The sequence below is a fragment of the Mustela lutreola genome, chromosome 4 (assembly GCF_030435805.1).
Source record: "Mustela lutreola isolate mMusLut2 chromosome 4, mMusLut2.pri, whole genome shotgun sequence".
In the NCBI taxonomy this organism is placed as follows: domain Eukaryota; kingdom Metazoa; phylum Chordata; class Mammalia; order Carnivora; family Mustelidae; genus Mustela; species Mustela lutreola.
Window position 1 is genome coordinate 177,791,564 of NC_081293.1, and position 26,330 is coordinate 177,817,893.

Genomic DNA, 26,330 nt, shown 5'->3' on the forward strand with positions numbered 1-26,330 from the left:
CAGATCTAGAGTTCAGAATGACAATTCTCAAGGTTCTAGCCGGGCTCGAAAAAGGCATGGAAGATATTAGAGAAACCCTCTCGAGAGATATAAAAGCCCTTTCTGGAGAAATAAAAGAACTAAAATCTAACCAAGTTGAAATCAAAAAAGCTATTAATGAGGTGCAATCAAAAATGGAGGCTCTCACTGCTAGGATAAATGAGGCAGAAGAAAGAATTAGTGATATAGAAGACCAAATGACAGAGAATAAAGAAGCTGATCAAAAGAGGGACAAACAGCTACTGGACCATGAGGGGAGAATTCGAGAAATAAGTGACACCATAAGACGAAACAACATTAGAATAATTGGGATTCCAGAAGAAGAAGAAAGTGAGAGGGGAGCAGAAGGTATACTGGAGAGAATTATTGGGGAGAATTTCCCCAATATGGCAAAGGGAACAAGCATCAAAATTCAGGAGGTTCAGAGAATGCCCCTCAAAATAAATAAGAATAGGCCCACACCCCGTCACATAATAGTAAAATTTACAAGTCTCAATGACAAAGAGAAAATCCTGAAAGCAGCCCGGGAAAAGAAGTCTGTAACATACAATGGTAAAAATATTAGATTGGCAGCTGACTTATCCACAGAGACCTGGCAGGCCAGAAAGAGCTGGCATGATATTTTCAGAGCACTAAACGAGAAAAACATGCAGCCAAGAATACTATATCCAGCTAGGCTATCATTGAAAATAGAAGGAGAGATTAAAAGCTTCCAGGACAAACAACAACTGAAAGAATTTGCAAATACCAAACCAGCTCTACAGGAAATATTGAAAGGGGTCCTCTAAGCAAAGAGAGAGCCTACAAGTGGTAGATCAGAAAGGAACAGAGACCATATACAGTAACAGTCACCTTACAGGCAATACAATGGCACTAAATTCATATCTCTCAATAGTTACCCTGAATGTGAATGGGCTAAATGCCCCTGTCAAAAGACACAGGGTATCAGAATGGATAAAAAAACAAAACCCATCTATATGTTGCCTCCAAGAAACACATTTTAAGCCCGAAGACACCTCCAGATTTAAAGTGAGGGGGTGGAAAAGAATTTACCATGCTAATGGACATCAGAAGAAAGCAGGAGTGGCAATCCTTATATCAGATCAATTAGATTTTAAGCCAAAGACTGTAATAAGAGATGAGGAAGGACACTATATCATACTCAAAGGGTCTGTCCAACAAGAAGATTTAACAATTTTAAATATCTATGCCCCCAACGTGGGAGCAGCCAACTATATAAACCAATTAATAACAAAATCAAAGAAACACATAAACAACAATACAATAATAGTAGGGGACTTTAATATTCCCCTCACTGAAATGGACAGGTCATCCAAGCAAAAGATCAGCAAGGAAATAAAGGCCTTAAATGACACACTGGACCAGATGGACATCACAGATATATTCAGAATATTTCATCCCAAAGCAACAGAATACACATTCTTCTCTAGTGCACATGGTACATTCTCCAGAATAGATCACATCCTCGGTCCTAAATCAGGACTCAACCGGTATCAAAAGATTGGGATCATTCCCTGCATATTTTCAGACCACAATGCTCTAAAGCTAGAACTCAACCACAAAAGGAAGTTTGGAAAGAACCCAAATACATGGAGACTAAAGAGTATCCTTCTAAAGAATGAATGGGTCAACCGGGAAATTAAAGAAGAATTGAAAAAAATCATGGAAACAAATGATAATGAAAATACAACGGTTCAAAATCTGTGGGACACAACAAAGGCAGTCCTGAGAGGAAAATATATAGCGGTACAAGCCTTTCTCAAGAAACAAGAAAGGTCTCAGGTACACAACCTAACCCTACACCTAAAGGAGCTGGAGAAGGAACAAGAAAGCAACCCTAAGCCCAGCAGGAGAAGAGAAATCATAAAGATCAGAGCAGAAATCAATGAAATAGAAACCAAAAAAACAATAGAACAAATCAACGAAACTAGGAGCTGGTTCTTTGAAAGAATTAATAAAATTGATAAACCCCTGGCCCGACTTATCAAAAAGAAAAGAGAAAGGACCCAAATAAATAAAATCATGAATGAAAGAGGAGAGATCACAACTAACACCAAGGAAATACAAACTATTATAAGAACATACTATGAGCAACTCTACGGCAATAAATTTGACAATCTGGAAGAAATGGATGCATTCCTAGAAACATATAAACTACCACAACTGAACCATGAAGAAATAGAAAGCCTGAACAGACCCATAACCAGTAAGGAGATTGAAACAGTCATTAAAAATCTCCAAACAAACAAAAGCCCAGGGCCAGACGGCTTCCCGGGGGAATTCTACCAAACATTTAAAGAAGAACTAATTCCTATTCTCCTGAAACTGTTCCAAAAAATAGAAATGGAAGGAAAACTTCCAAACTCATTTTATGAGGCCAGCATCACCTTGATCCCAAAACCAGACAAGGATCCCACCAAAAAAGAGAGCTATAGACCGATATCCTTGATGAACACAGATGCGAAAATACTCAACAAAATACTAGCCAATCGGATTCAACAGTACATTAAAAAGATTATTCACCACGACCAAGTGGGATTTATTCCAGGGCTGCAAGGTTGGTTCAACATCCGCAAATCAGTCAATGTGATACAACACATCAATAAAAGTAAGAACAAGAACCATATGATACTCTCAATAGATGCTGAAAAAGCATTTGACAAAGTACAACATCCCTTCCTGATCAAAACTCTTCAAAGTGTAGGGATAGAGGGCACATACCTCAATATCATCAAAGCCATCTATGAAAAACCCACCGCAAATATCATTCTCAATGGAGAAAAACTGAAAGCTTTTCCGCTAAGGTCAGGAACACGGCAGGGATGTCCATTATCACCACTGCTATTCAACATCGTACTAGAGGTCCTAGCCTCAGCAATCAGACAACAAAAGGAAATTAAAGGCATCCAAATCGGCAAAGAAGAAGTCAAATTATCACTCTTCGCAGATGATATGATACTATATGTGGAAAACCCAAAAGACTCCACTCCAAAACTGCTAGAACTTATACAGGAATTCAGTAAAGTGTCAGGATATAAAATCAATGCACAGAAATCAGTTGCATTTCTCTACACCAACAGCAAGACAGAAGAAAGAGATATTAAGGAGTCAATCCCATTTACAATTGCATCCAAAACCATAAGATACCTAGGAATAAACCTAACCAAAGAGACACAGAATCTATACTCAGAAAACTATAAAGTACTCATGAAAGAAATTGAGGAAGACACAAAGAAATGGAAAAATGTTCCATGCTCCTGGATTGGAAGAATAAATATTGTGAAAATGTCTATGCTACCTAAAGCAATCTACACATTTAATGCAATTCCTATCAAAGTACCATCCATCTTTTTCAAAGAAATGGAACAAATAATGCTAAAATTTATATGGAACCAGAAAAGACCTCGAATAGCCAAAGGGATATTGAAAAAGAAAGCCAACGTTGGTGGCATCACAATTCCGGACTTCAAGCTCTATTACAAAGCTGTCATCATCAAGACAGCATGGTACTGGCACAAAAACAGACACATAGATCAATGGAACAGAATAGAGAGCCCAGAAATAGACCCTCAACTCTATGGTCAACTAATCTTCGACAAAGCAGGAAAGAATGTCCAATGGAAAAAAGACAGCCTTTTCAATAAATGGTGCTGGGAAAATTGGACAGCCACATGCAGAAAAATGAAATTGGACCATTTCCTTACACCACACACAAAAATAGACTCAAAATGGATGAAGGACCTCAATGTACGAAAGGAATCCATCAAAATCCTTGAGGAGAACACGGGCAGCAACCTCTTCGACCTCTGCCGCAGCAACATCTTCCTAGGAACAACGCAAAAGGCAAGGGAAGCAAGGGAAAAAATGAACTACTGGGATTTCATCAAGATCAAAAGCTTTTGCACAGCAAAGGAAACAGTTAACAAAATCAAAAGACAACTGACAGAATGGGAGAAGATATTTGCGAACGACATATCAGATAAAGGACTAGTGTCCAGAATCTATAAAGAACTTAGCAAACTCAACACCCAAAGAACAAATAATCCAATCAAGAAATGGGCAGAAGACATGAACAGACATTTCTGCAAAGAAGACATCCAGATGGCGAACAGACACATGAAAAAGTGCTCCATATCACTCGGCATCAGGGAAATACAAATCAAAACCACAATGAGATATCACCTCACACCAGTCAGAATGGCTAAAATCAACAAGTCAGGAAATGACAGATGCTGGCGAGGATGCGGAGAAAGGGGAACCCTCCTACACTGTTGGTGGGAATGCAAGCTGGTGCAGCCACTCTGGAAAACAGCATGGAGGTTCCTCAAAATGTTGAAAATAGAACTGCCCTATGACCCAGCAATTGCACTATTGGGTATTTACCCTAAAGATACAAATGTAGTGATCCAAAGGGACACATGCACCCGAATGTTTATAGCAGCAATGTCCACAATAGCCAAACTATGGAAAGAACCTAGATGTCCATCAACAGATGAATGGATCAAGAAGATGTGGTATATATACACAATGGAATACTATGCAGCCATCAAAAGAAATGAAATCTTGCCATTTGCAACAACATGGATGGAACTAGAGCGTATCATGCTTAGCGAAATAAGTCAAGCAGAGAAAGACAACTATCATATGATCTCCCTGATATGAGGAAGTGGTGATGCAACATGGAGGCTTAAGTGGGTAGAAGAATAAATGAAACAAGATGGGATTGGGAGGGAGACAAACCATAAGTGACTCTTAATCTCACAAAACAAACTGAGGGTTGCCGGGGGGAGGGGGTTGGGGAGAAGGGGGTGGGATTATGGACATTGGGGAGGGTATGTGATTTGGTGAGTGCTGTGAAGTGTGTAAACCTGGTGATTCACAGACCTGGGGATAAAAATATATGTATATAAAAAATATATGTTTATAAAAAATAAAAAATTAAAAAAAAAAAAAAAAAAAAAAAAAAGGGGGGGGCGCCTGGGTGGCTCAGTGGGTTAAGCCGCTGCCTTCGGCTCAGGTCATGATCTCAGGGTCCTGGGATGGAGTCCCGCATCGGGCTCTCTGCTCAGCAGGGAGCCTGCTTCCATCTCTCTCTCTCTCTCTGCCTGCCTCTCCATCAACTTGTGATCTCTCTCTATCAAAAAAAAAAAAAAAAAAAAAGGAACATTTTTCTCATTCAAATCTGGTTAATTACAGGCTTTAATAGTAGGAAAATGCCATTCTTCTGCCTCACCCCAACTACTTTCTGTGTATAGAAAGTTCTCTTTTTGGTTTTGGTTGAAATATTTGGAGCAGGATCAAAAAGATATACCTAACTAATTCTTACTTAAATACTACCTGGAAACAAATGTCCTGAAATGTAGTCTGAAGCTTTTTTCAGAGGGCCAGTATCATTTCAAAAGATAAACATGGGGGTAGAAAGATCAGAGAACACTTACTTCTGGAAAAATATACAAGGTGCAGCACTGCAAGTTTTTTTAAATGCCTCTTAGCATTCTAGAACCTATTGACTCTAGAATTTGTGACAATTCAGAGATGTTTTTATTTTTTATTTTTTTTACTATGTTATGTTAGTCACCATACAATACATCATTAGTTTCTGATGTAGCACTCCACGATTCATTGTTTGCATAAAATACCCAGTGCTCCATGCAATATGTGACTTCCTTAATACCCATCACCAGACTGAGATTTTTTTTTTAACAGCTAAATCAGGAAAAGCAAATGTGTTTTCTTCCCTAGTAAAATAAAAGCATTAAAAACAAAAACAAAAACAAAAAACCTAAGCCCTGTACTAATGTTTTAGGTATTTTGGAATTACGGTTAGAGAGTACTGGCTGCAAGAGGATGATTGCCTTCTCTTCACTTCCCAGGACAGAGACTAATGTAATTACACAATTAAGGAGTATTTTTTCATGATACTGGTTAAAATTTAAACAATCATGAGAATACTGTTTCCTGGAAGGTGAAATACACTTCAGGAGTCATATTTACTATCCATATGAATTAATTAAGAGCCCAACATCTGAATAGTATAGAAGTTCTATGTATCAATATTTCCACTGGGTAGTTTCTCAATTCAACCTTATCAATTTTATTTATTTCAAAATTTTTCAAATACTACATGTACACCCCTTCAACCCCAACAATCACAAAAACAACCACAATAAGGACAACACAATTATATCCGGGTTACAATGAATGTTTGACTTTATTTCTAATGATACTTAAATAATTGAGTCTGCTCAAAAGACCTTAAGAGGTTACCTGAAACTGTTTTCTATAATCATTTTCCAAGATTCATTAAAAAAAATAATACTTTAGAACCTCGATTTTGGTTGATGCCAATACAGAGATAAGATCTCTAACAACAACAAAAAAAGGTAAATTCAACAATCAGTACTGAAGCAACTAGACATCCATGTGCAAAAAAATGAATCTAGACACAGACTTTATACCCATCAGAAAAATGAACTCAAAATGGATCATAGACCCAAATGTAAAATGCAAAACTATAAAATTCCTGGAAGATAACACAGAAGAAACCCCAGATGACCTTGTATATAATGATGACTTTTTAGATACAACACCAAAGACAAAATCCATGAAAGAAATAATTGATAAGCTGGACTTTATTAAAAGGAAAAGTTCTGGTCTTCAAAAGACAATGTCAAGAGAATGAGAAGACAAGCCATAGACTGGGAGAAAATATTTACAAAAGACACATGTGATAAAGGACTATTATCCAAAATACACATAGAATTCTTAAAACTAAACAATAGGAAAATGAACAACAGAGTTAAAACATACACAAAAGATCTGAACAGACACCTCAACAAGATATATCGATGGAAAATAATCATAAAAATATGTTCAGCATTATATACCATTACGAATTAATACCACTGCATACCTATTAGAATAGCTAGAATCCAGAACACTGACAACAGCGGATGCCAGAAAGAATGTGAAGCAGTTGGAGCTCCCATTCATTGCTGGTAACCATCAAAGTTAGTACAACCACTTTGGAAGACAGTTGCACAGTTTCTTACAAAACCAAATATATTCTTACTTTATGATCTAGAAAGCATTTTCTTTGGTAACCACACAAATAATTTTAAAACACCTATGTCCACACAAAAATCTGCACAGGGATGTTTTTTATCAGCTTTGATCATAATTGCCAAAACTTGGAAGCAACCAAGATGTCTTTTAATAGATGAATAGATAAATAAATACACTGCAGATAAATATACTGTAGTACATCCAGATCTTACTCAGTGCTAAAAAGAAAAGAGCAATCAAATGAGGAATTAAAAAAAAGAGAGAGAGAGAGAAGTAAGCTTGAATGTACAGTACTAAGAGAAAGAAGTCAATCTGAGAAGGCTACATACTGTAGAATTTCAACTATATGACATTCTGGAAAAGGTAAAACTATGGAGACAGTAAAAAGATCAGTGGTTGCCATGGTAGGGGGTAGAAAAGAATGAACAGGCAAAGCACAGAAGATTTTTAGGGGAGTGAGACCATTCTATATGACATTATATTGGTATATACATGTTATGATACATTCATCAAAACCCATACAATGTACAGCAAGAATGAACTTTACAGAATTCAGATGATAATGATGGGTCAATGTAAGTTCATTGATTGTAACAAATTTACTACTTTTTTCTGGATATCGATAGTGGGGGAGGCTGTGTATGGGTGAGGGCTAAAGATAAATGGAAAATCTCTGTACTTTCTACTCTGCCTTACTGTAAACCTAAAACTTCTGTAAGTCTACTCTTAAAAAAAATTATGAGAACATGACAAATGTGAGAAGATTCTTGAAGGTAATATATTCTTTACCACTTTCTAAGAGATTATAGGTATTGTATAAAAATTTAATTTTTCATATATTTTAAACCTCATTAGTAGGTATTAAATGTTATTATTTTATAAAATAATTCATTGGGCTTTAAAAATTAAATACTGGATATCTTACAAAGTAAATTTAAATAATTGAATCTAATGTTAATAGAGAGAGATAATGGTGGGAATGTGCTTCACTGCCTCTTTCTCAAAAATTGCAGTGAAATGAAGCCAAACATAAAAGAGTACAGATTACCTAATTTCATTTATGTGAGTACAAAAGCAGGCCATCTTAGTGTATGATGTTACAAGTCAGGAAAGTGACAGAGAGGGAGCACAAGAGGCTTTTGAGGGGTCACCTGAGGATCCTGGGGTTTGGTTGAGTGTTTCGGGTATTGGTTTGGGTCTTCTCAGTTTGTGAAAATTCATGGAGCTATAGACTTAATGCTATGCTTTTTTTTTGAAGTAAAAAAGAAAAAAAAAGCAGTAAACATGGTTCCTTAAGTTTTGATTGAAGTGAAGAGGGATAGAAATAAGGGTATATACATTTTTACATAAGTTTGCAGTTCATATAAGGATAGAAAACAAAAAAGAAGTTAACAAGAGAGCTTCAAGGACCTGAGAGGAATGGCCTTTTGGATATATCACTCAATAGGCTGGAATTTCTTAGTGTTACTCATGAGCTAGTATAAATCCTAGGGACACCTGTTTAAAGCTATATTCAGCAAAGAAAACTGTAAGATCTGGGGAAAGTTAGAGCTATCCTAAGCAGAATTAAGAGTGAGGTAGCAATTAGTAAATATCTTTCTGGGAGACTTGAATGACAGCCCTTCACCTGCCAAAATGTGTATTTTCATTTCTGTTTGAATTACTTTTTAAAAATGGATAGGGCTTTGGGTTATGGACATTGGGGAGGGTATGTGCTATGGTGAGCGCTGTGAAGTGTGTAAACCTGGCGATTCACAGACCTGTACCCCTGGGGCTAATAATACATTATATGTTAATAAAAATTAAAAATTAAAAAAAATGGATAGGGAGCTGAACTAATTCTATCACGTAAAGTCTATTCTACTTTGTTCTGTGGGCATGGACAACTGTATGGTTTTACACTGTACAATTGTTCTCTCTAATTGAGTTGCATGTAACCAATGACCTACACCTAAATCCTTTGCATAGGTCATAGGTGTCTCCTCCACAGCCTATGTCAAATTGAGTTTCTGAATAGTTTCTTAAGATAGGAGATATAGTTTATTCTAGAACACATTCCCTGAACACTATTTCAAGAAACAGCTTCCACCCCTTTCTCTCTCATGTCATCTTACTCTGGATGAAATGGACTAGTATGGGCTTTATACCCTCTTATTCCAATACCTCACCCTATGGTGCTAATAAGAAATGATGGGTTCAGAAGGTGACTACAAAAGAAGAGTGAAGAGTGAACTAAAATACTAAGTAATCCTTAAAAATAGATTAATTATGCCTTGAAGAAATAAGAAATTCATTACAGACAACACAGTATCACTGATTATAGGAGATTTATCAGATGCTTTGAAATCTAAGATTTGTAAGGGAATATGTATGAGTGGGTGTGGTTTGGGGGTAAATGCAGGAAACATACACAGAAGCTTTATTCTTGTCAGGTGGCAGAATGAAAAAAAATAGGTTGCCATTTGTTGATTATTCAATGTGCCAGGCAATCGTGCTAAGCCCTTTAGGGTGAATTATCCCATTAAATGCTCACAAAAAGATGCCAAGGTAGGCAAGATTATTATTCTCATTCAAAGATGAGAAGATCAAAGTTTATAAAATGTAAGTGACTTATCCAAGGACTTCCCACCTAAATAGGAGAACTGGAATTTTAGCTCATCTCTGTAGCAACTCAAAAGCGAATGCTCTTAGCCGCTTGTCACCATCTTGATCAGTGAATGATCACAAGGGCAAATAGAAAATTATTGGGAAGAAAAGAGGGTAAGAGGAATGGAAAAGAAGTGGGAGTCAAAAAGGGAAATAAAGAAAGGAAAAGAAGTAAAAAACAGAAGAGGGACAAAATACAAATAGCTCAGTGCCAATATATAAAAGTTAATAAATATTTGCTAAGTGAATGTGCATGGCATTTCTAAGTAAATATCATAAATAGACATTCCATAAATATTTTTTAAATTAAAATTTGGTCAGTGTTCCCTTAGCTATAGACGAAAGTGTGTATATGGTTCAAAAGAAAAGTTATTTTATAGTCATGGTTTTCGAATATGAGAAAACCCAAATCCCCAAAGTGTTAACAATTAGGCACCTGAATTAAAAAGAATCTTCTCATTCATATCCCTCACTTTCAAACTAACTTCTTGATTAAACTTTAATGTAATTATAAGAGTTAATAACCTTAAAGAGAAAAATAATCAAGTCTCCATTATAATTTTCGGGTAGATTCTTTCTGAAGCAAAGTATCACTTGAAAATAATTACCCTTAATAACATGGGAGCTATTCCATTAAATTATTTTCCTTCATTAAAAAAAGTACATAATTTTGAAGGAAACAGAAAAAATAATGAGAAAACAAACCCCATTTGATCTACTCTACACTCATCAGATGCCCATATCAGCAGTAATGCACTTTCCCATCCACTTTTGAGAATGTTGTAAAAACAATCATACTTCTGTTCCTATATCAAGAAGCTGATGCTGCTGGGGAAACCTCGTTGATTGGCGCCATGACAGAAGCATCGTTTCTGACATCTGCCTTGCTCATTCCTATTAGTGATCCTTGTATGTAGTGCTTATTAATTCTGTGTTTTTCTGAAGAGTCCTAAGTTCTCAGTCCATCATCTTCATAAGATGATCCAAATACTAGTCACTACTGATCAGATATCCTCCATATTTAATACAGTTTATCTCTCTTTATTAAGAACTTTCTATGTATTTCACCTTACGTTTAGATTTCACAAGAACCCTAGAAAATATTATCATCCCCATTTTGTAGACGAGGACACAATGATTTAAAGAGGTTTTGTGACTTGACCAAGATCACCAAGTGGTGAGCAGCTAACTGCATTCAAACTGAGGAGAAAGCCTGGGCTTCTGGTCATATGTAAAATACCAAGTGTCCAGTGTAAACTCCAGAAACTTCCCACTGCCCCAAATCCTCGCTGCTCCCTCATCCTTCATACAGACTTCATACAGACTTATTGCTGCATCCCAGTATGGACCCAAGGCCAGACCTTAACCCTCAATTACTAAGCCCACAGCACCTCATCTGTTCCTGGGATTTAAACACTTACTTGTAATTTTTTAGCACATGATGAAGTTCAGGAATTACAAGAATAAAGAATGAGTAAAAGCAGCCCACTGAGGTGAAAGAAGCTGAGTAGGACCATACGAAGAACTAAGGCAATGCCATTGATTTGCCTCAAGCTTTTATTCGATGTTGGCTCCAGCTTGGCCCACATTTAAGTGTTTATGTATTAAGGGAAGAAATGAGAGATTAATAAACCTTGTCCTTTATGACTATAAAAGAAATTAGACTTAAAAAAAACCCCATCACTTATCACTTTATTCAGTTAGGAAACAGGGGCAAGTACATTTACACGGCTAAATTTCATAATGACTTAACTTGTAAGATTAATATTTTATAACCAGCATGAAGTTTCCTTAATCAGAAACTGAAAATTTACCTAATTTCAAATCAGCCTATTTATCTTTATATATTTGTTATTACTACATTTATCATTCACTTTTTAAAAAAAATATACAGTATTTCCAGGAATACTTTACTACCTACAAACCTTCAGCTTCAAAAATAAATTATATAATGTACTTCCAAATTATTAATAATTATTTTCTCAGTTTTATTTCAAATGAGGTAATTATCAAAAAAAAATACTTATATTTAAGATTAACACACTTGACTTACATCACGTTTGACTTCACTTTCTCTATTTACTAAATAGGTAATATTTAATCACAAGGAAGTCGTGCAGCATAACTTGTAGAGATGACATTTTTGTCAGTTTTTCCAGATATTGACATTTTATATCTCATTTTCCACTTATAGAAGTAGATAAAAAGTAGTGCCAAAGCCAGTAACTTCCATCACGTACATACTAAGATACTGAATTAGCTCCAGTAAAGGAATTGTTACAGTTACAAATAAAGATCATTTGGAGAAGGTATGATTTCTGTCAGAACCATTTGGTTTTTAGTCAAAGCCCAGTGTCTAGAACAGAGCCAGCCTCCCAATAATTCTGTGTTCCCTGGCTCCCTCCTCCCTTTCTTCCCATTTCACTTGTGTTTTCATTTTCCCTTTTGAAGTACTTTTGAAGTTCTCTCCGAAGGACTGCTGGACCCGTCTCCTAACCTTACCACCCCCGTCTTCAATCTCACTTCCTCCAGTCTGCAAAATACCGCTGTGATTATTTTTTTAAAACACAAACTGCAGCCCTTCATCGTCCTGTTCAAAAAGCTTCAGTTCCCTGTTGTCTACTGTGTCACCTTCAAACACCAGAATTTGACAGATTTCTGACCCAGCCCAAGCTCATCCGCCCAGTCTCATTTCCAGACTGCTCTCTTGCCACATTCTTGAATTCTTGCAATGTAGATGCTTGGCTTTTTTAGAATGCATGTTCTTCCCTATCTTCTAGCTAGTATTACGCTGTTTTAGCTGTTTCATTTCTTAAATTCCACATATGAGTGAAATTGTATGGTATTTTTCTTTCTCTGACTGACCTTTTTCACTTAGCGTAATACACTCTAGCTCTGTCTGCATTATTGCAAATGGCAAGATTTTATTCTTTTTTATGGCTAATATTCCATTGTATATATACACATCTTCTTTATCTGTTCATCAGTCAATGGACTTCCATTAATGCCTTTTCCCCATCTTGTCCACCTAAGAAATGTCACTTTCCATTTGTAATTTAAATCGGATGTGTTGTATTCTTTGAGGCCCTTCTTATGTATTTTCCAATCTCAGCTTTATATTATATTCTTATAATACTCATGCCGCTATCATATCACTTGACAAATACAATTCTTGTTGGTCACATGTTTATGTCCCTCCTCTGTTACATTACGATATCTGAGAACACACAGAACCATGTTTCATCGGTCTTTGTATTCCTGATGCCTATCATAGAACCCTATTATATACCTTTATATGATTATCAATAAAATGTATGTGGGATAAATAAATGATTCATGAAAGATGAAATAGATATAAACAATAACAATAAAAGACAACAATAAGAATATTTATAGGCATCTGTGTTTTAAAAATATACCTTTACCTTTACTTGAGTATGTACAGAATTTGGAGCTGGAAGAGCTTTCAGAGATTAGAATATTTTAGTATAATCCATCCATTTAAAAGGTGAAGGCAAGAGGTCAAGATGGGCTCACAACACAGAGGGAAAGTAGTGGGTGAGTTCAGATAAAAGCCTGGGTTCCAAGACACAGTCAAGGTGCTAAGCACTATATGACATACTGTTGGTGGATTTAATTAGAAACAACAAAATTGTGATTTTGCTTTTCTGTTTTTTCAATACATTTTTGTAAATCAAATTATTTCAACTATTTTCCTTAAAATATATTTCCAGAAATAACGATATAGGCTGAGCAAATACTCTTCTGGAAAAATTACACTAATATCTACTCTCACCAAGCAGATTTAGAAGAACCAATGTAATTACCTTTTGATAATTACTATTATAATTTTCAAGTCTTTGTAAATTTGACAGGTGGAAAACAATCTTTTATCACCAATTAAATGATCTTTATTGGGGCACCTGGGTGGTTCAGTCAGTTAAGCATCTGCCTTCGGCTCAGGTTGTGATCTCAGGGTCCTGGGATGGAGCCCCTACCTGGCTCCCTGCTTAGCAGGGAGTCTGCTTCTCCTTCGCCCCCTACTTGCTGCTCCCCCTGTTTGTGCATGTGTGTGTGCACGCTCACTCTCACTTTCTCTCTCAAATAAATAAAATCTTTAAAAATAAGTAGATGATCTTTAATTGCTAGTGAAGGTTAATATTTTTTTCAAATGTTTAACATTTACAAGTTTTGCCAACTGATTTCTTCAAGATGTCACCATTGATACCAGTTACAGTGGTTCTTTTTATATTTGTGCTATTATCCTTTGACACAACAGCCCAAATATACCTCCTACTTTATATTCTGTTTTAAAACTGTGTTTATGATAATTTTTAATATCTGACAGTGCTAAAATTTTACTAAATCAAACATGTCTATTTTCCTGTTATAACTTCCCTCATTATCTTATTCAAAAACTTCCCCATTCAAATTCTAATGAATTGAATTTTTTTCTCTTGCTTCTTTTTCACTTAACTCTAAAATAAATTTCAAGTGGATAAGACTTTCATATGGAGGAATCATCTCATTACAGATGTTACTGTAAACTGATAATCAATTAATAGAGTGTCCTTTCCTACCAAGTTCGAAGTCCACCATTATCACATCATAAATTCATATGGCAGTATGTACATGTACAAACCGATTTGTTTATTATCATTATATCTATTTATTATCATTATATATTTCTATCTGGCTCCATCTACCTATTCAGTACTAGTTCCATATTGGATTGATTATTATAGCTTATCATTAGGTTTGAATATTAAATGTTTGGTAAAGATTAATTTTTCCTCAAAATCATTCAGTTTTTATTCATTTATTCTCACAAATAAAATTTAAATATTATTTCAAATTCCAGAAAATACTCCTTTGTCAATTTGGCTGGAATTCTACTAAGCCTGACTACAGATTTACTCAGAAGAGATTAACATTTTTTCTTGTAATTAGTTTTTCTGTTTACAAACAAGTTATGTCTCTCAATAAAGTTGTCTTCATAGAGGCCTTTCATATTTCCTGGTTTAATTTATTCCAAGATATTTTAAATATTTTTTGCAAAAAACATAGAGTTTAATTTCCAACATATTAATCGGTTTATGTTCTTCGTGTTTTAATATTAATTTTATATTTGATCATCTTCCTAAAGTAAGTCCTTCTAACATATTTTTCAACTTATTGCCTTCAGATGAAATAATTTGAAAATACTCATACTACTACTTTTTCATTTTTAGTAGTAATCTCTGTTATTTTTGTTTCATGTTTCACCACATTGGTTAAAATTTATAGAATATTAATAATAGTGCTAATAGGACTAATCCATCTCTTTAATAGGAACAACAGCTATAAATATATAATTGGTTATAGGCTGAGAGAGATGTATTTTATCATGTTAAACATCTATTCCATTTCTAGTTTATGCTTTTGTACTTATAACAGAAATGAGGGATAAATTTTAATCAAATGGCTTTACAGAATCTTATATTTATCACTGTCTTATTTGACCTATTAATATGTTTATAGTACATTTCCTAATATTAAGCCATACCTATTTCTTTTAGCTAGCTTAAAGTTATTTCATTCAAATAAATTTGCTTTAAAATCAGACTATAGTGTTCAGAGACACTCAAAATTATATATTTGGAAATAGCATTAAGTACATGAAATCAATAAGGTTTCTTTTTTTTTTTAAGATTTTATTTATTTATTTGACAGAGAAAGATCACAAGTAGGCAGAGAGGTAGGCAGAGAGAGAGGGGGAAACAGGTTCCCTGCTGAGGAGACAGCCTGATCCGGGGCTCGATCCCAGGTTGCTGAGATCACGACCTCTGCCTAAGGCAGAGGCTTTAACCCACCGAGCCACCCAAGCACCCCAATCAATAAGGTTTCTAAAGAAAATAAGGTGCTCATAAATTCTCTCTCTATAACAGCCTCTGTGATTAGACAAGTGTTCCCATAGTTTCCTCAGAATATTGAGCACTGAAATGGTTAGACACCGTCTCACTGGGGAGTCCAGGGAAGCTGCTCATTCCTCTTCATGTCAGGAAATTCAACCACAAAATGAAGACTATCATTAAAAAACTCCAAAAGTTGATTCCTCTCTCAGGTTCTCACAGATTCTATGTGATTTTTAACTGTGTCCCCTCTGGCCTAATGAAAACTCACCCATTTAAGGAAGCAGTGAAATTCTGACTTCACAGGGGCATCACACCCTCTCAGGTTTTCATCTCTCTGCTCACTTTGCTCAAATTTTCCCCATAAGCCACTTAGAGAAACTTCCCAAATGTCCCTTTCAACCACAGCAAGTGCCCCCCAGGACAGCCAAGTTGGTACTACTTGCCCTTTGCCACTGATAATTTGGAACAGATCTGACATTCAACTGAATTTTGGCTAATGAGATTCAAGTTTCCAAAATGTTAGAACTGAGACTTAGAAATACATACATGTTAATTTTAGTAGGTATCCTGAAGAAATAGCTAATTTCTAGAAATGTAGATGGCCTTCTGCTATCTACCCTATGGACCTAGAATTAGGGAAAACCAATATGAACAGAACCGAACAGAGCAGACAGAGAGATGTTGGGATTTCTGAACAGTTTTTGTTCTTATGACTGGTCCTTTTCTTAGACCCTGTTGTATTCTGCCATGGGGTTTCTTGACATACCCTCATAAATTCTTCCTTTTAGCTTAAGCAAGCTGAAGGTGGTTTCTGTTACCTACAATCAAACACTCCTGATTAGTAAGCCACTATGTTTGCCCTGATCCTGATGTGAGCTCAAGTACTAAGAAAAGGAGTGAGGAGACGGCATTGGAATTCTATCCAACACTTTCTCTTTATGATAATAAGGTTCTCATGGCAACCAAAATATCTCTGATTCTATACAAGATGTATTAATATTTTATTGCCTCTAGACCAGAACGAAGGGATTGACATTGTTGCTTAAGTTCCTGAAAAATCTGAACTCCTCTGCTTTATTTTATTCTTTTCTTTTGATAAATCTTTAGATTTAAAAAATTTATAGAAACAGTGTTTTGTTCAAATGGTAGCAATGAAAGTAATCCAAAAGTCAGGCCTTTGTTTCCCTCTGACTCCCCAAGTACAGAGAAAATGTTAAGAAAAGTTGTAAGGAACACATGAGTAATTCCACATATGCTATAAATCAAAGAGTGCTTAAAATACACACGTAGAATATGGCTCAGGTAAATTCTTCCGTTGATGAGAAAATATCAGCTTGAATGATTAAATGCAATCAAACCACCATTGTTGCTTAAGTCTTTGACAGAAATACCGCTTTGTAGTTTAGTAGTTTGACTAAGGGTTTCACCTTTAACTAGTTGTTGTGTTATGGAATAATCCTGGCCTGAAATACTAATCATTTATCATTTGAAATTCTAAGATGATTGTTATGTTCTCCGTTAAACAAGAGACTGGAAGAAGCATGACCTTTTAAACCAAGTATCTTTAAACCATTATCTAATTAGGCACACTGTACAAAGGGTTACAATCTCAGCAAGACCAAGTTTTAAACAGTTACTTTAATTCTATACCAATGGTCTGTGCAGCACCCAGCTGTCAGGGCCCCTTCACTTCCTGCTGTTACAAACTGGAAGAGTCTCCCTTCTTACCAATGACAAGGTTTTATTTACCACCTCAAATTAAAAGGGATCATGAAAAGCAATTTGCCTTGATATCTCATTAATGTCAGAAAGAACCAGTTAAACAGTTTTTTTTTGACATCCAAATTACACTTTAGAGCAGACATTGTCCAATATTTAAATGGACATTACTAGGTAATTCCATCCAATTGGTCAATTTTTTTTAATTACTTAAGATTACCTTTTGTAGCTCAGTGATCCTGACAGAAAATATGGAAGGCTATACTATACAAAATGGACAGTTGCCTTCCAAAGCTCATTCTTCAACAGCTGGTAATAGCTATGCTAAGAACACTAAGTGCACAATAATTTTTTGTTGTCACGTAAGTAAGCAGCTCTGGGTCTAGTCAAGTACATTCTCAGCACTTCAGATATAACAAAATGATCTCAAGGAAACTGGGGTTTGGTCAATGGTTCCCTCACACTTCCAGGCCTTGGGAAGTGAGGTAGCCATCTCACTAGGTGAGAACACGGACCATCACCAACACAACCCACTCAATTGACACGAAATTAACAACATGTAATCGCTGTTAGCTAGGTTCCTAGCACATATTCTAGGTGTCTACCTCCAGTTCCTATGAAAGCCCTGTGAAAGGCAAGGATATTTAAGTTGGGAGATTTGATGTGTGCTCCATGTAGCTATTAGGACATTTCAAGATTCTTCTAGGACCAGCAAGTAGCACTAGGAGAAGTGGAGTGTCCAAGAGTATGGCCACCCCTTCAACCCAGTAACTGACTGAAACGTTAAATTTCTGAGTAGCATTCTTTTGAAGATCAAGTCTGAAAAGCAGAGTATAAGGGAAATGCTCTTCATTTATTCTTAACAGGATATGGCAATCCCCATATCATCAGAGTTTGAGAAAGTCGTAAACCAAGATAAAGAAGATTATCTCCCTCCTGAAAACTCTTTTAATAAAATACCCTTCAGTGTTACAAGCATTACATTCTTGGCTTTGACTGTGGGTACAGGTGCAGAACAGCCAAAGAGAAAGCTGCTTCTTTTATATAAAATTTTGTTAAATAACTTTGCTCATATTATTAGGTTGTCAAAGTCCCATATGATACAGTTCTTGTAGACAGAGTTTCCCAGAAAATTAGTCCTCTCTTAAAAAATAGGTAGGCTTGCTTCCATCACAATGAAAGTTATATATCCCACTGGATGTCCCTTTACATCATGGCTGCTCTGGAAGGTCAGAACTTGATGTAGTCCCATATCCTACTTACCATATTGTTTCTTCCTCTTTAAATGATTTTGATAATCTACTTCTATTTGAACTGCCCTATATATCTTTTTATCATAGGCATATATCATAGGCAAGGCACTAATAATTAATGAACACTAACAAATAAGCTAACAGTGAAATTTAAAAATTTATGAACTCCCTGAAAATTACTAAAAATCAGGAGGAGTATATAATCCATGACAATCGGCTTATGCATAGGTCTCTTACCTTGGAGCATCAGCTATTGGAATACAGACAAGTCTCAAGCCATTAGCAAAACAGCTCTCCAGGGAGCTCAAAGAGATTCTTTTTTAAGTGTATATACTAAAATTCATGTATTTTATATGACCCTCATACCAAGACTACACTTACTCATACCAGACACAGTTTTATTATGCTTTAATGGGTTCCTGTTGCTTTTAAGGTAAACAAATCTTAAGAATGGCCTGTAAGCCCTCTTTGTATTCTATCTTATCCTTATCTCTGACACCCATTTCCTTCAGATTCACCTGTCACTAACTCCCTAGAGTAGGGATGTTTCCCTCTTACAAACTCTCAGTCTGGCACACTTCTACGCTCAGCGCTCATTACAGCCTATATTATTACACCTTTGTGTGCTTTTTTGGTTAATATTTAATTCCCCAATAAAATCTAAATCTCCTATCTGTTTTGACTGTTTTTATCAGTAGTGTATCTCCAGCACCTATCACAATGTTTAACATGTTCTATATGCTCAATAAATATATCTTGACTAAATGAATGAAATGTTATATGTGCTTCTCTGTCCATAGTGGGTTGAAAGAAGCAAATTATGGAAGAGATCAGTCCTTAAAAAAACAAACAAACAAACAAAAAAAAAACAAGGCACAAAAACAGCAGCCTGATAAGGTGGTAGGGGAAAAAAGACTATAAAAAGTAGACAAAAGAACTCAGGAATCATTGGAGTCTAGAGGCAAATTGTCTTAATAATCATTAGGCATTAAGATGTTTTTAATAGTCCTTAATAGCATCATTATATTACAGTATGGTATAATAATGGAAGTCATCAAGGAAGGGGTTGGCTTTTATCTATGATTAAGATAAGGGAGAAATTGGTAATTCACCTTTAAAATACTTTAATCTCGTGTTTCTTTAAAGATTTTCCCATCTTCTGGAGATGAGCTTCAGTTATTGAGAAAATATAATCATTTGCATTCCTCTTCACAGCTCCTAACTACTTCGATAAATGGAGTGTTCCCCAACCTCATGTTAGGATAAATAACCTTGCATTGTAATACTCTTCTTTTGCTCAATTTTTATAATTGCAAGAAAATTATTTTTAAATTCCCCTTAATATTTATATTCATAACAAAAGGATTGTTACATAATGTCTCACAAAAAATTCTGCTGAAAATAAGGATACTCTGTGTTGAATGTAAACCAAATCTTGCCTCGTGTTGCCTGCACAAAGCACAAGAAGTTTCCACTTGAATTCTAAATTGAAGATGACCTTGTGCTTTTTTGAGAAAGGCTGGCAGCTGAGGTCACTGGAGTGTATTATGATGGACAGTGCAGTGCTGTGCGTGACTCGGAGGCATGTCCATTGTGTGGATTACAGCCAAACAGAAAGAATTAGACAGCTCAGAGCATTCTATCATTTCATTTGAAAATAATGGTCAAAATCATGAGCCGCAACCATTACAGCTTTCATGAAAGAGCAGCAGCATTCAATAATTCCTTCACTTCAGACAGGCAGTTGGCTATTCTCAGCGGAATGCCGTGGGTCCATCTTATTTTGTATCAGTTTCTGTGACACTCACAGAGAGCAGAAGTTCTGCTTCTGCAGGAAGTAAATCCCATCTCCAAGGCATCCCGTGCAGTTCTAGCTTATAGGACGCAGCCCATTGCTTTACAGCAACCAGATCATTGAAAGTGATACAAGGAAAGAGAAGATACAGAAACTTAAACCAGCGCTCAGAAGGTAAATATGTAGCAAATCCAGATCATCTACCTTCCTCTAGTTGAACTTACTGTTCAAGAAGCTTAAGATCAGTTTTAAAACAAAATCTCTACACGTCCTTCTCTAACAATGGCACGAAAACAAAACATTTTCAAAGAAATCTAATCTGTTGTGAGCGGTTCCAAATGAGCCTCCTAAGTTATTTCTGAAATAGTGATATTTAAGTAGAATATTTTGATTGATTGAGGTTTATTTTTAACTTCCGCTTCTTTCAGGAGCACCAAAAAAAATATGTTTGAGATTTAAAAGCAGGTGGAAAAACTCACACTTCTGATTAAAAGGGGGGGACTGCTTCTAATCCTGGGCTTTCCACTCTGTTTGAATGTATTCTATGTATGGGGTGGGGAAGAACAAACACTGTCACTTCTAAAGTAGTTAATGACCAAAAAAAAAAAAACAAACCTTGTGACTTACCATTAAAATTTACAGCCCGAATATAACCAAGTAGCTCTTTCCCATCAACAGCACTCATTCGTGGGCAGAGGCCGATGTATCCAGGGCACAGATCTTTGTGCATATTGTGCAGGGCATAAGCCATGGAATACACGGCATCAATTACAAATTGGACCTTTCCTTCCTGTTCATAAGACGAATCCCTGGCAATTCTCTCCAGCCCTGTAAAATAAAAAAGTAAACCATCAACTGGTGTTAGATTTTACTCAAAGATGGCATTAGGGCTAAGATTTCCACATTTGGGGTACACTTTTGATTTTTTTAAAGATTTTATTTATTTATTTGACAGAGAGAGACACAGCGAGAGAGGGAACACAAGCGGGGGGGGGGGGGGGGAGGAGGGTTTCCCACGATGCAGGGAGCCTGATGTGGGACTCCATCCCAGAATTCTGGGATCATGACCTGAGCTGAAGGCAGAGGCTTAGTGACTGAGCCACCCAGGTGCCCTCTGAGGCACACTTAATGAGACAAAACTATTTACTTTAACTCCCAATTATTTTATTCCTATACATACTGAGTCAGGCTTTTAAACTGGGTATTGCATTTTTTATTTGGAAAGAACAGAAACTATTCTATTAGCAACAAAAAGATATAAACTAAACAAAAACATAGAATTTCATTATCTTTATTTCCACCTTACTGAGTCCGATTACGTTTTACATTGTAGTAATTACATAACATTTTGGTAGTGACTTGATCTTTCTTCTTTACATCTACTTCAGTTCCGGGAGTATCATTTAATTCGTGTCTCAAAGTAAGGTCTTCCCTCCCCCTGCCCCATCATATCTATGGTCATTTTGAACGTATTTTACTTGGGAGCCCTTTTTGTAAATATTAAAAGACAGTTTTTCCTTAAGCAAACCAGCTATCTTCAGAAGAATCATTCAACTTATTTTTTTCTTGAACTCAATTTTCTTTTTCTTTTTTTTTTTAATGATTTTATTTATTGATTTATTTGAGAGAGAGAGAGCAGGAGGAGGAACAGAGGGAAACAAGTCGACTCTGCATTGAGCTCAGAGACTGAGGTGAGGCTCTATCTCAGGACCCTGAAATCATGACCTGAGCCGAAATCAAGAGCTGGACGCTCAACCAACTGAACCACCCAGATGCCCCTTGAACTCAATTTTCTGTTTTATTTTATTTTTAAATCTTTCTATGGAGATAAAATTGGCATATAACATGCTTTAAGTTTAAGGTATACTACATGATGATTTTATATATGTATAGATTATGAAATGATTTCCATAATAAAGGTTAGTTAACACATTCATTACCTTCCATAGTAAGTTTTTTTAAATTTTCCTTGTGGTGGTAACATTTAAGATTTACCCTTAGCAACTTTCAAGTATACGATACAGTATTATTAACCATAATCACCATGTTGTGCTTAGAAACCCAACAATTTTCTATTTCTGTATTAATCAATTTAATTTATTAAATCCAGTAGTCTGATAAGTTAGTTTTCTAGGACTTTCCTGTCACCTAACTGCCAGCCCACCTTTCCAATTGCCTATCATATTCCTGCATAGTCTGCTTCCATGTCAAACTCAATAGTGCTAAAACCAGGCTATTATTATAGAGAATTACATCATTTCCCTAAAACCTCAGTTGGAATTGAAGGTCTTTCAGGTGTGAGAGCAGAGAAGGGAGATCTGTTCTTACAAAGAGCACCTTCAAGATGACAAAAGACATACCGATCCCTTCAATTGCATTAGCTGTGTGATCTAAGCTAACATCCATGCAGATCCAGGAGCGCTGTCTTCTCCCTATCTCCATTGGCACTTTGTCTCCTTGGGGTCTTAGAATGGCTTTGCTATGTCCAGAATGTCATCAAGTGACCTTGTGAAAACAGCCCTTTCAGCTTCTGCCAAAAAACTTCTCCCCCATAGTTTTCACCACAAAGTAGACAATTCATAAACAAATATTGAAGAATGGTCACAGCAACCAAAAAGATGAGTTGTTTCTTTAAAGATCTTATCCGGTGACCAACCACTCTGGCTAGTCCAGGATCGAGGGATTTCTCAGAATACAGGACCAAAACCCAGATAGTCCTGAGCCAACCAGCATGGTTGCTTAAGAAAATAAGAGGCAAATGACAAGTAAACTTGATACAAGACTGAAATAACTACTTTGAGGGTAGGCCCGTAGGTCCATAAGAAGATTCCCAGTTTCATTCATTTTGTATCACTAAATTTGATAACTGGAAATGAATCCTATAAATCCTCGAGCAGTTGTTCCATTCCTGATTATCTTCTTAAGTCCAGACTCCTGAGGGCCACCCCAGATTTACTGAATCAGCATCTCCCAATTTGGGAACATGACAAATCTGTAATTTCCAAACACAGATACCTCACTGTCTTAGTCTGAGCTGCTATAACAAAATACCAAAGACTGGCTGGCTTGTAAACAACAGAATTTGCTTCTCATTGCTCTTGAGGCTACAAGTCCAGACTAAGGGTAACAGCATGGTTGGGTCCTGGTGAAAGATATCTTCTGGGTTGCAGGCAGCTGTTTTCTTATTATATCATTACATGGAAGAGAGCAGACTTCGGGTGACTTTTTTTAAGGACACTAATCCCATTCATGAGGGATAGCGCTCTAGCTTCAAAACTTCATCTAACCTAATTACCTCCCAAAGGCCCCACATCCTCATACCTTCATATCAGGGGGTAGAGTTTTAACACATTTCAAATCTATGACAGGGACACAAACATTATCTGTAACACTACATTCCAAATTTGCTGTTTGTATTGCTGCTGCTCTGTAAATCCCTAGGCTACACACACACACACACACACACACACACACACAACTTCTGTAAACATTATCACTTGTTTTTCTGACTTTGCTTCTCTTGTGTACTTTATTTGTGTGCATGTGTGGGTCTTCTCTAATAATCAAGAGGATGCACAATTTTTAAAAGATTTATTTATTTGTTTAAGAGAGAGAAGGGGGAGGGGCATAAGGAGAGAGAAAATCTCAGATTCCTCACTGAGTGCGGAGCCTGAAGCAGGGCTTAATTTCACAGCCCTGAAATCATGACCTGAGCTGAAAACAAGAGTTAGTTACTTAACAGACTGAGCCATCCAGGCACCCCTCTTTTTAAAGAGAGAATTTCTTTTTCTCCATTGCCACTGGGTGGAGTATGAACAACAGGCACAGAAATGGCAGAAAATGCCCAAGCCCAAGTACAAAGAAAATAATAACCACAAGAACATAAAGAAATTTGGAAATTTTTCAGTCCATGGAATATAGGTAAGAGCTAGATATGTGTGAATATTTTATATTTTTAAATTTACTCTATCCTAAAATGTTTTTAATATGATTAAAATAAAAATGTGATTTTATTTTAATGCTACAGTTTATCCAATGCAACCTCACTCCATCTATAAAGATATTTCTCAATATTCAATAATTGGGATAAATTATACACAATACTTTCCTGATAAATTTTAATGGAGATGTCCTAATTGAATAGACATTCTTTTATTTTTTTTTAAGATTTATTTATTTATTTGAGAGGGTGGGGCAAAGGGAGAGGGAGAGAGAAAATCTCAAGCAGACTCTGTGCAAAGGATGCGCTCAAGGTACGGCTTGATCTCATAACCCTGAGATTATGATCTGAGTGAAAATCAAGACCTGGTTGCGTAACTGACTGAGCCACCCAGGTGCCCTTAGTAGACATATTCTTTTTTGATTTTTCCTAAAGCAATTTTAACTTTATACATAATAGATTTATAATTAACTCTCAAATACCATACCTATCATTAAAGGGACATATTTAAATTTGCACTTGTTAAACTATTTATTTCCTTAACTAGTTGTAAACTCCTAGTAGTATGAGCAGAGATTAAATATATCCAACTTTGCGCTCTTTTTTAAGTAAAAATTCAGAAGGCTGCTTAATGATGACTGTCACATAAGTCAGTGGACACACTATGACTCTTTCCATGAAGTGATGGAAGCACACGGTGACAAACTAAAAGACTGAACATTATTATCATTTCTAAGTTTAACAAGAAATCATTTTATTTCTTTCCAGGCTGTTTAGACACCATATTTTTCTATTCCCTAACATTTCAACTTCATGAAGACACTTAAGATTTTACAAGAGCAGGGGTTTGCTCCTCAATTCCTGTAGTTGCTTGTCTTATTCGTCTAAAAAGGAATTTAAGAAGCTAACAGTGACTCATCAACTTAATTGGCTGTAAAATTTCATTATGCTATAGTTTCTAAAGTTAGTGTTAATGTATTGCTATAAAGGGCTAAATATTGTCAAAGGCTATATGTCAGCCATCCATTTAAAACACTGACTGTAAAGTTGTGAGGTGCTTTAGTGTATAGCTTAAAATTAACAGCAAATAGCCAAGTGTTTGCAGGGGGGAGTTGAAGTCAGCCTCATAAATTTTATAGCAAGATTATTTTACATTTTCATTAGTGAAATGTAAAACTTCTGACTGTATCTCATGTTCCTGGACAACAGAATAAATTCTTACTGGTCCAAGTAATACCTCATGTGCCTTGGTTAAGGTCTTTCAAGCATCACGATGTATCCTCTTGGTTTTCAAAAGGCAAATCTGCTCAAGTTTGCAGAGTGCCATACACATTACAGTGCGAATTCCTAAGATATGCCTGACATGAATTTTAAATTTTTTGACAGATAGTCGTTGAGCTTTGCTTTCCAAGAATTTCTGATTTCTCAGGGTGTAGTTTAGTTTTATGGATTGAGATTCAAGGTTATTTTCCTTTTCCTGAAAGTATGTTAATATAATGATGATCCAATAAACTGATCAGTTCAGAGAAGAAGAAGAAAAAGAAGCAGAGAAAAAGGAGGAGGAAGAGATGGAAGTCCTACCAGTCGTTTTATTCTCAAGAAACCACATATCCAATATGTTTGATTTTTTTTACTATAATCCTAGCACGCTATAGAAAAAAATCCCACATTCTAAATTTATAGGTTAAAAAGTATTTATTTAGTTGCTCCCTTAAGAATGCAGCAACTATTTTAAATGGTTACACTGTTTTCTTGCAGTTTGTGTGGAGAGGAGGGTAGGAGGAAAGAAGAGAATCCGTGACCTATTAGGGACACATTTAGGCACATAGGACCAGAATGAAGGGTCATTCTGAATTCCACAACAACTCTGTATCTCACTACTCGATGCACCAGAGAAAAGACTGTCATATCCTACAAGCCGCTCTCCCAGTGCCCTACATGTACGCACTAACTGCACA

General features: G+C 36.0%; 1 protein-coding gene across 4 annotated transcripts in view; it reads right to left on the reverse strand.

The window, feature by feature from the left end:
- The window catches only part of GRM8 (glutamate metabotropic receptor 8), a 755,908-nt gene that overhangs the window by 258,724 nt on the left and 470,854 nt on the right, over positions 1–26,330 (reverse strand). For all 4 annotated transcript variants that reach the window (XM_059171757.1, XM_059171760.1, XM_059171756.1 and 1 more), the window contains exon 7: positions 21,060–21,260. In XM_059171757.1, coding sequence (XP_059027740.1) covers positions 21,060–21,260 — 201 coding nt within the window. The remainder of the gene's footprint in view (positions 1–21,059; positions 21,261–26,330) is intronic.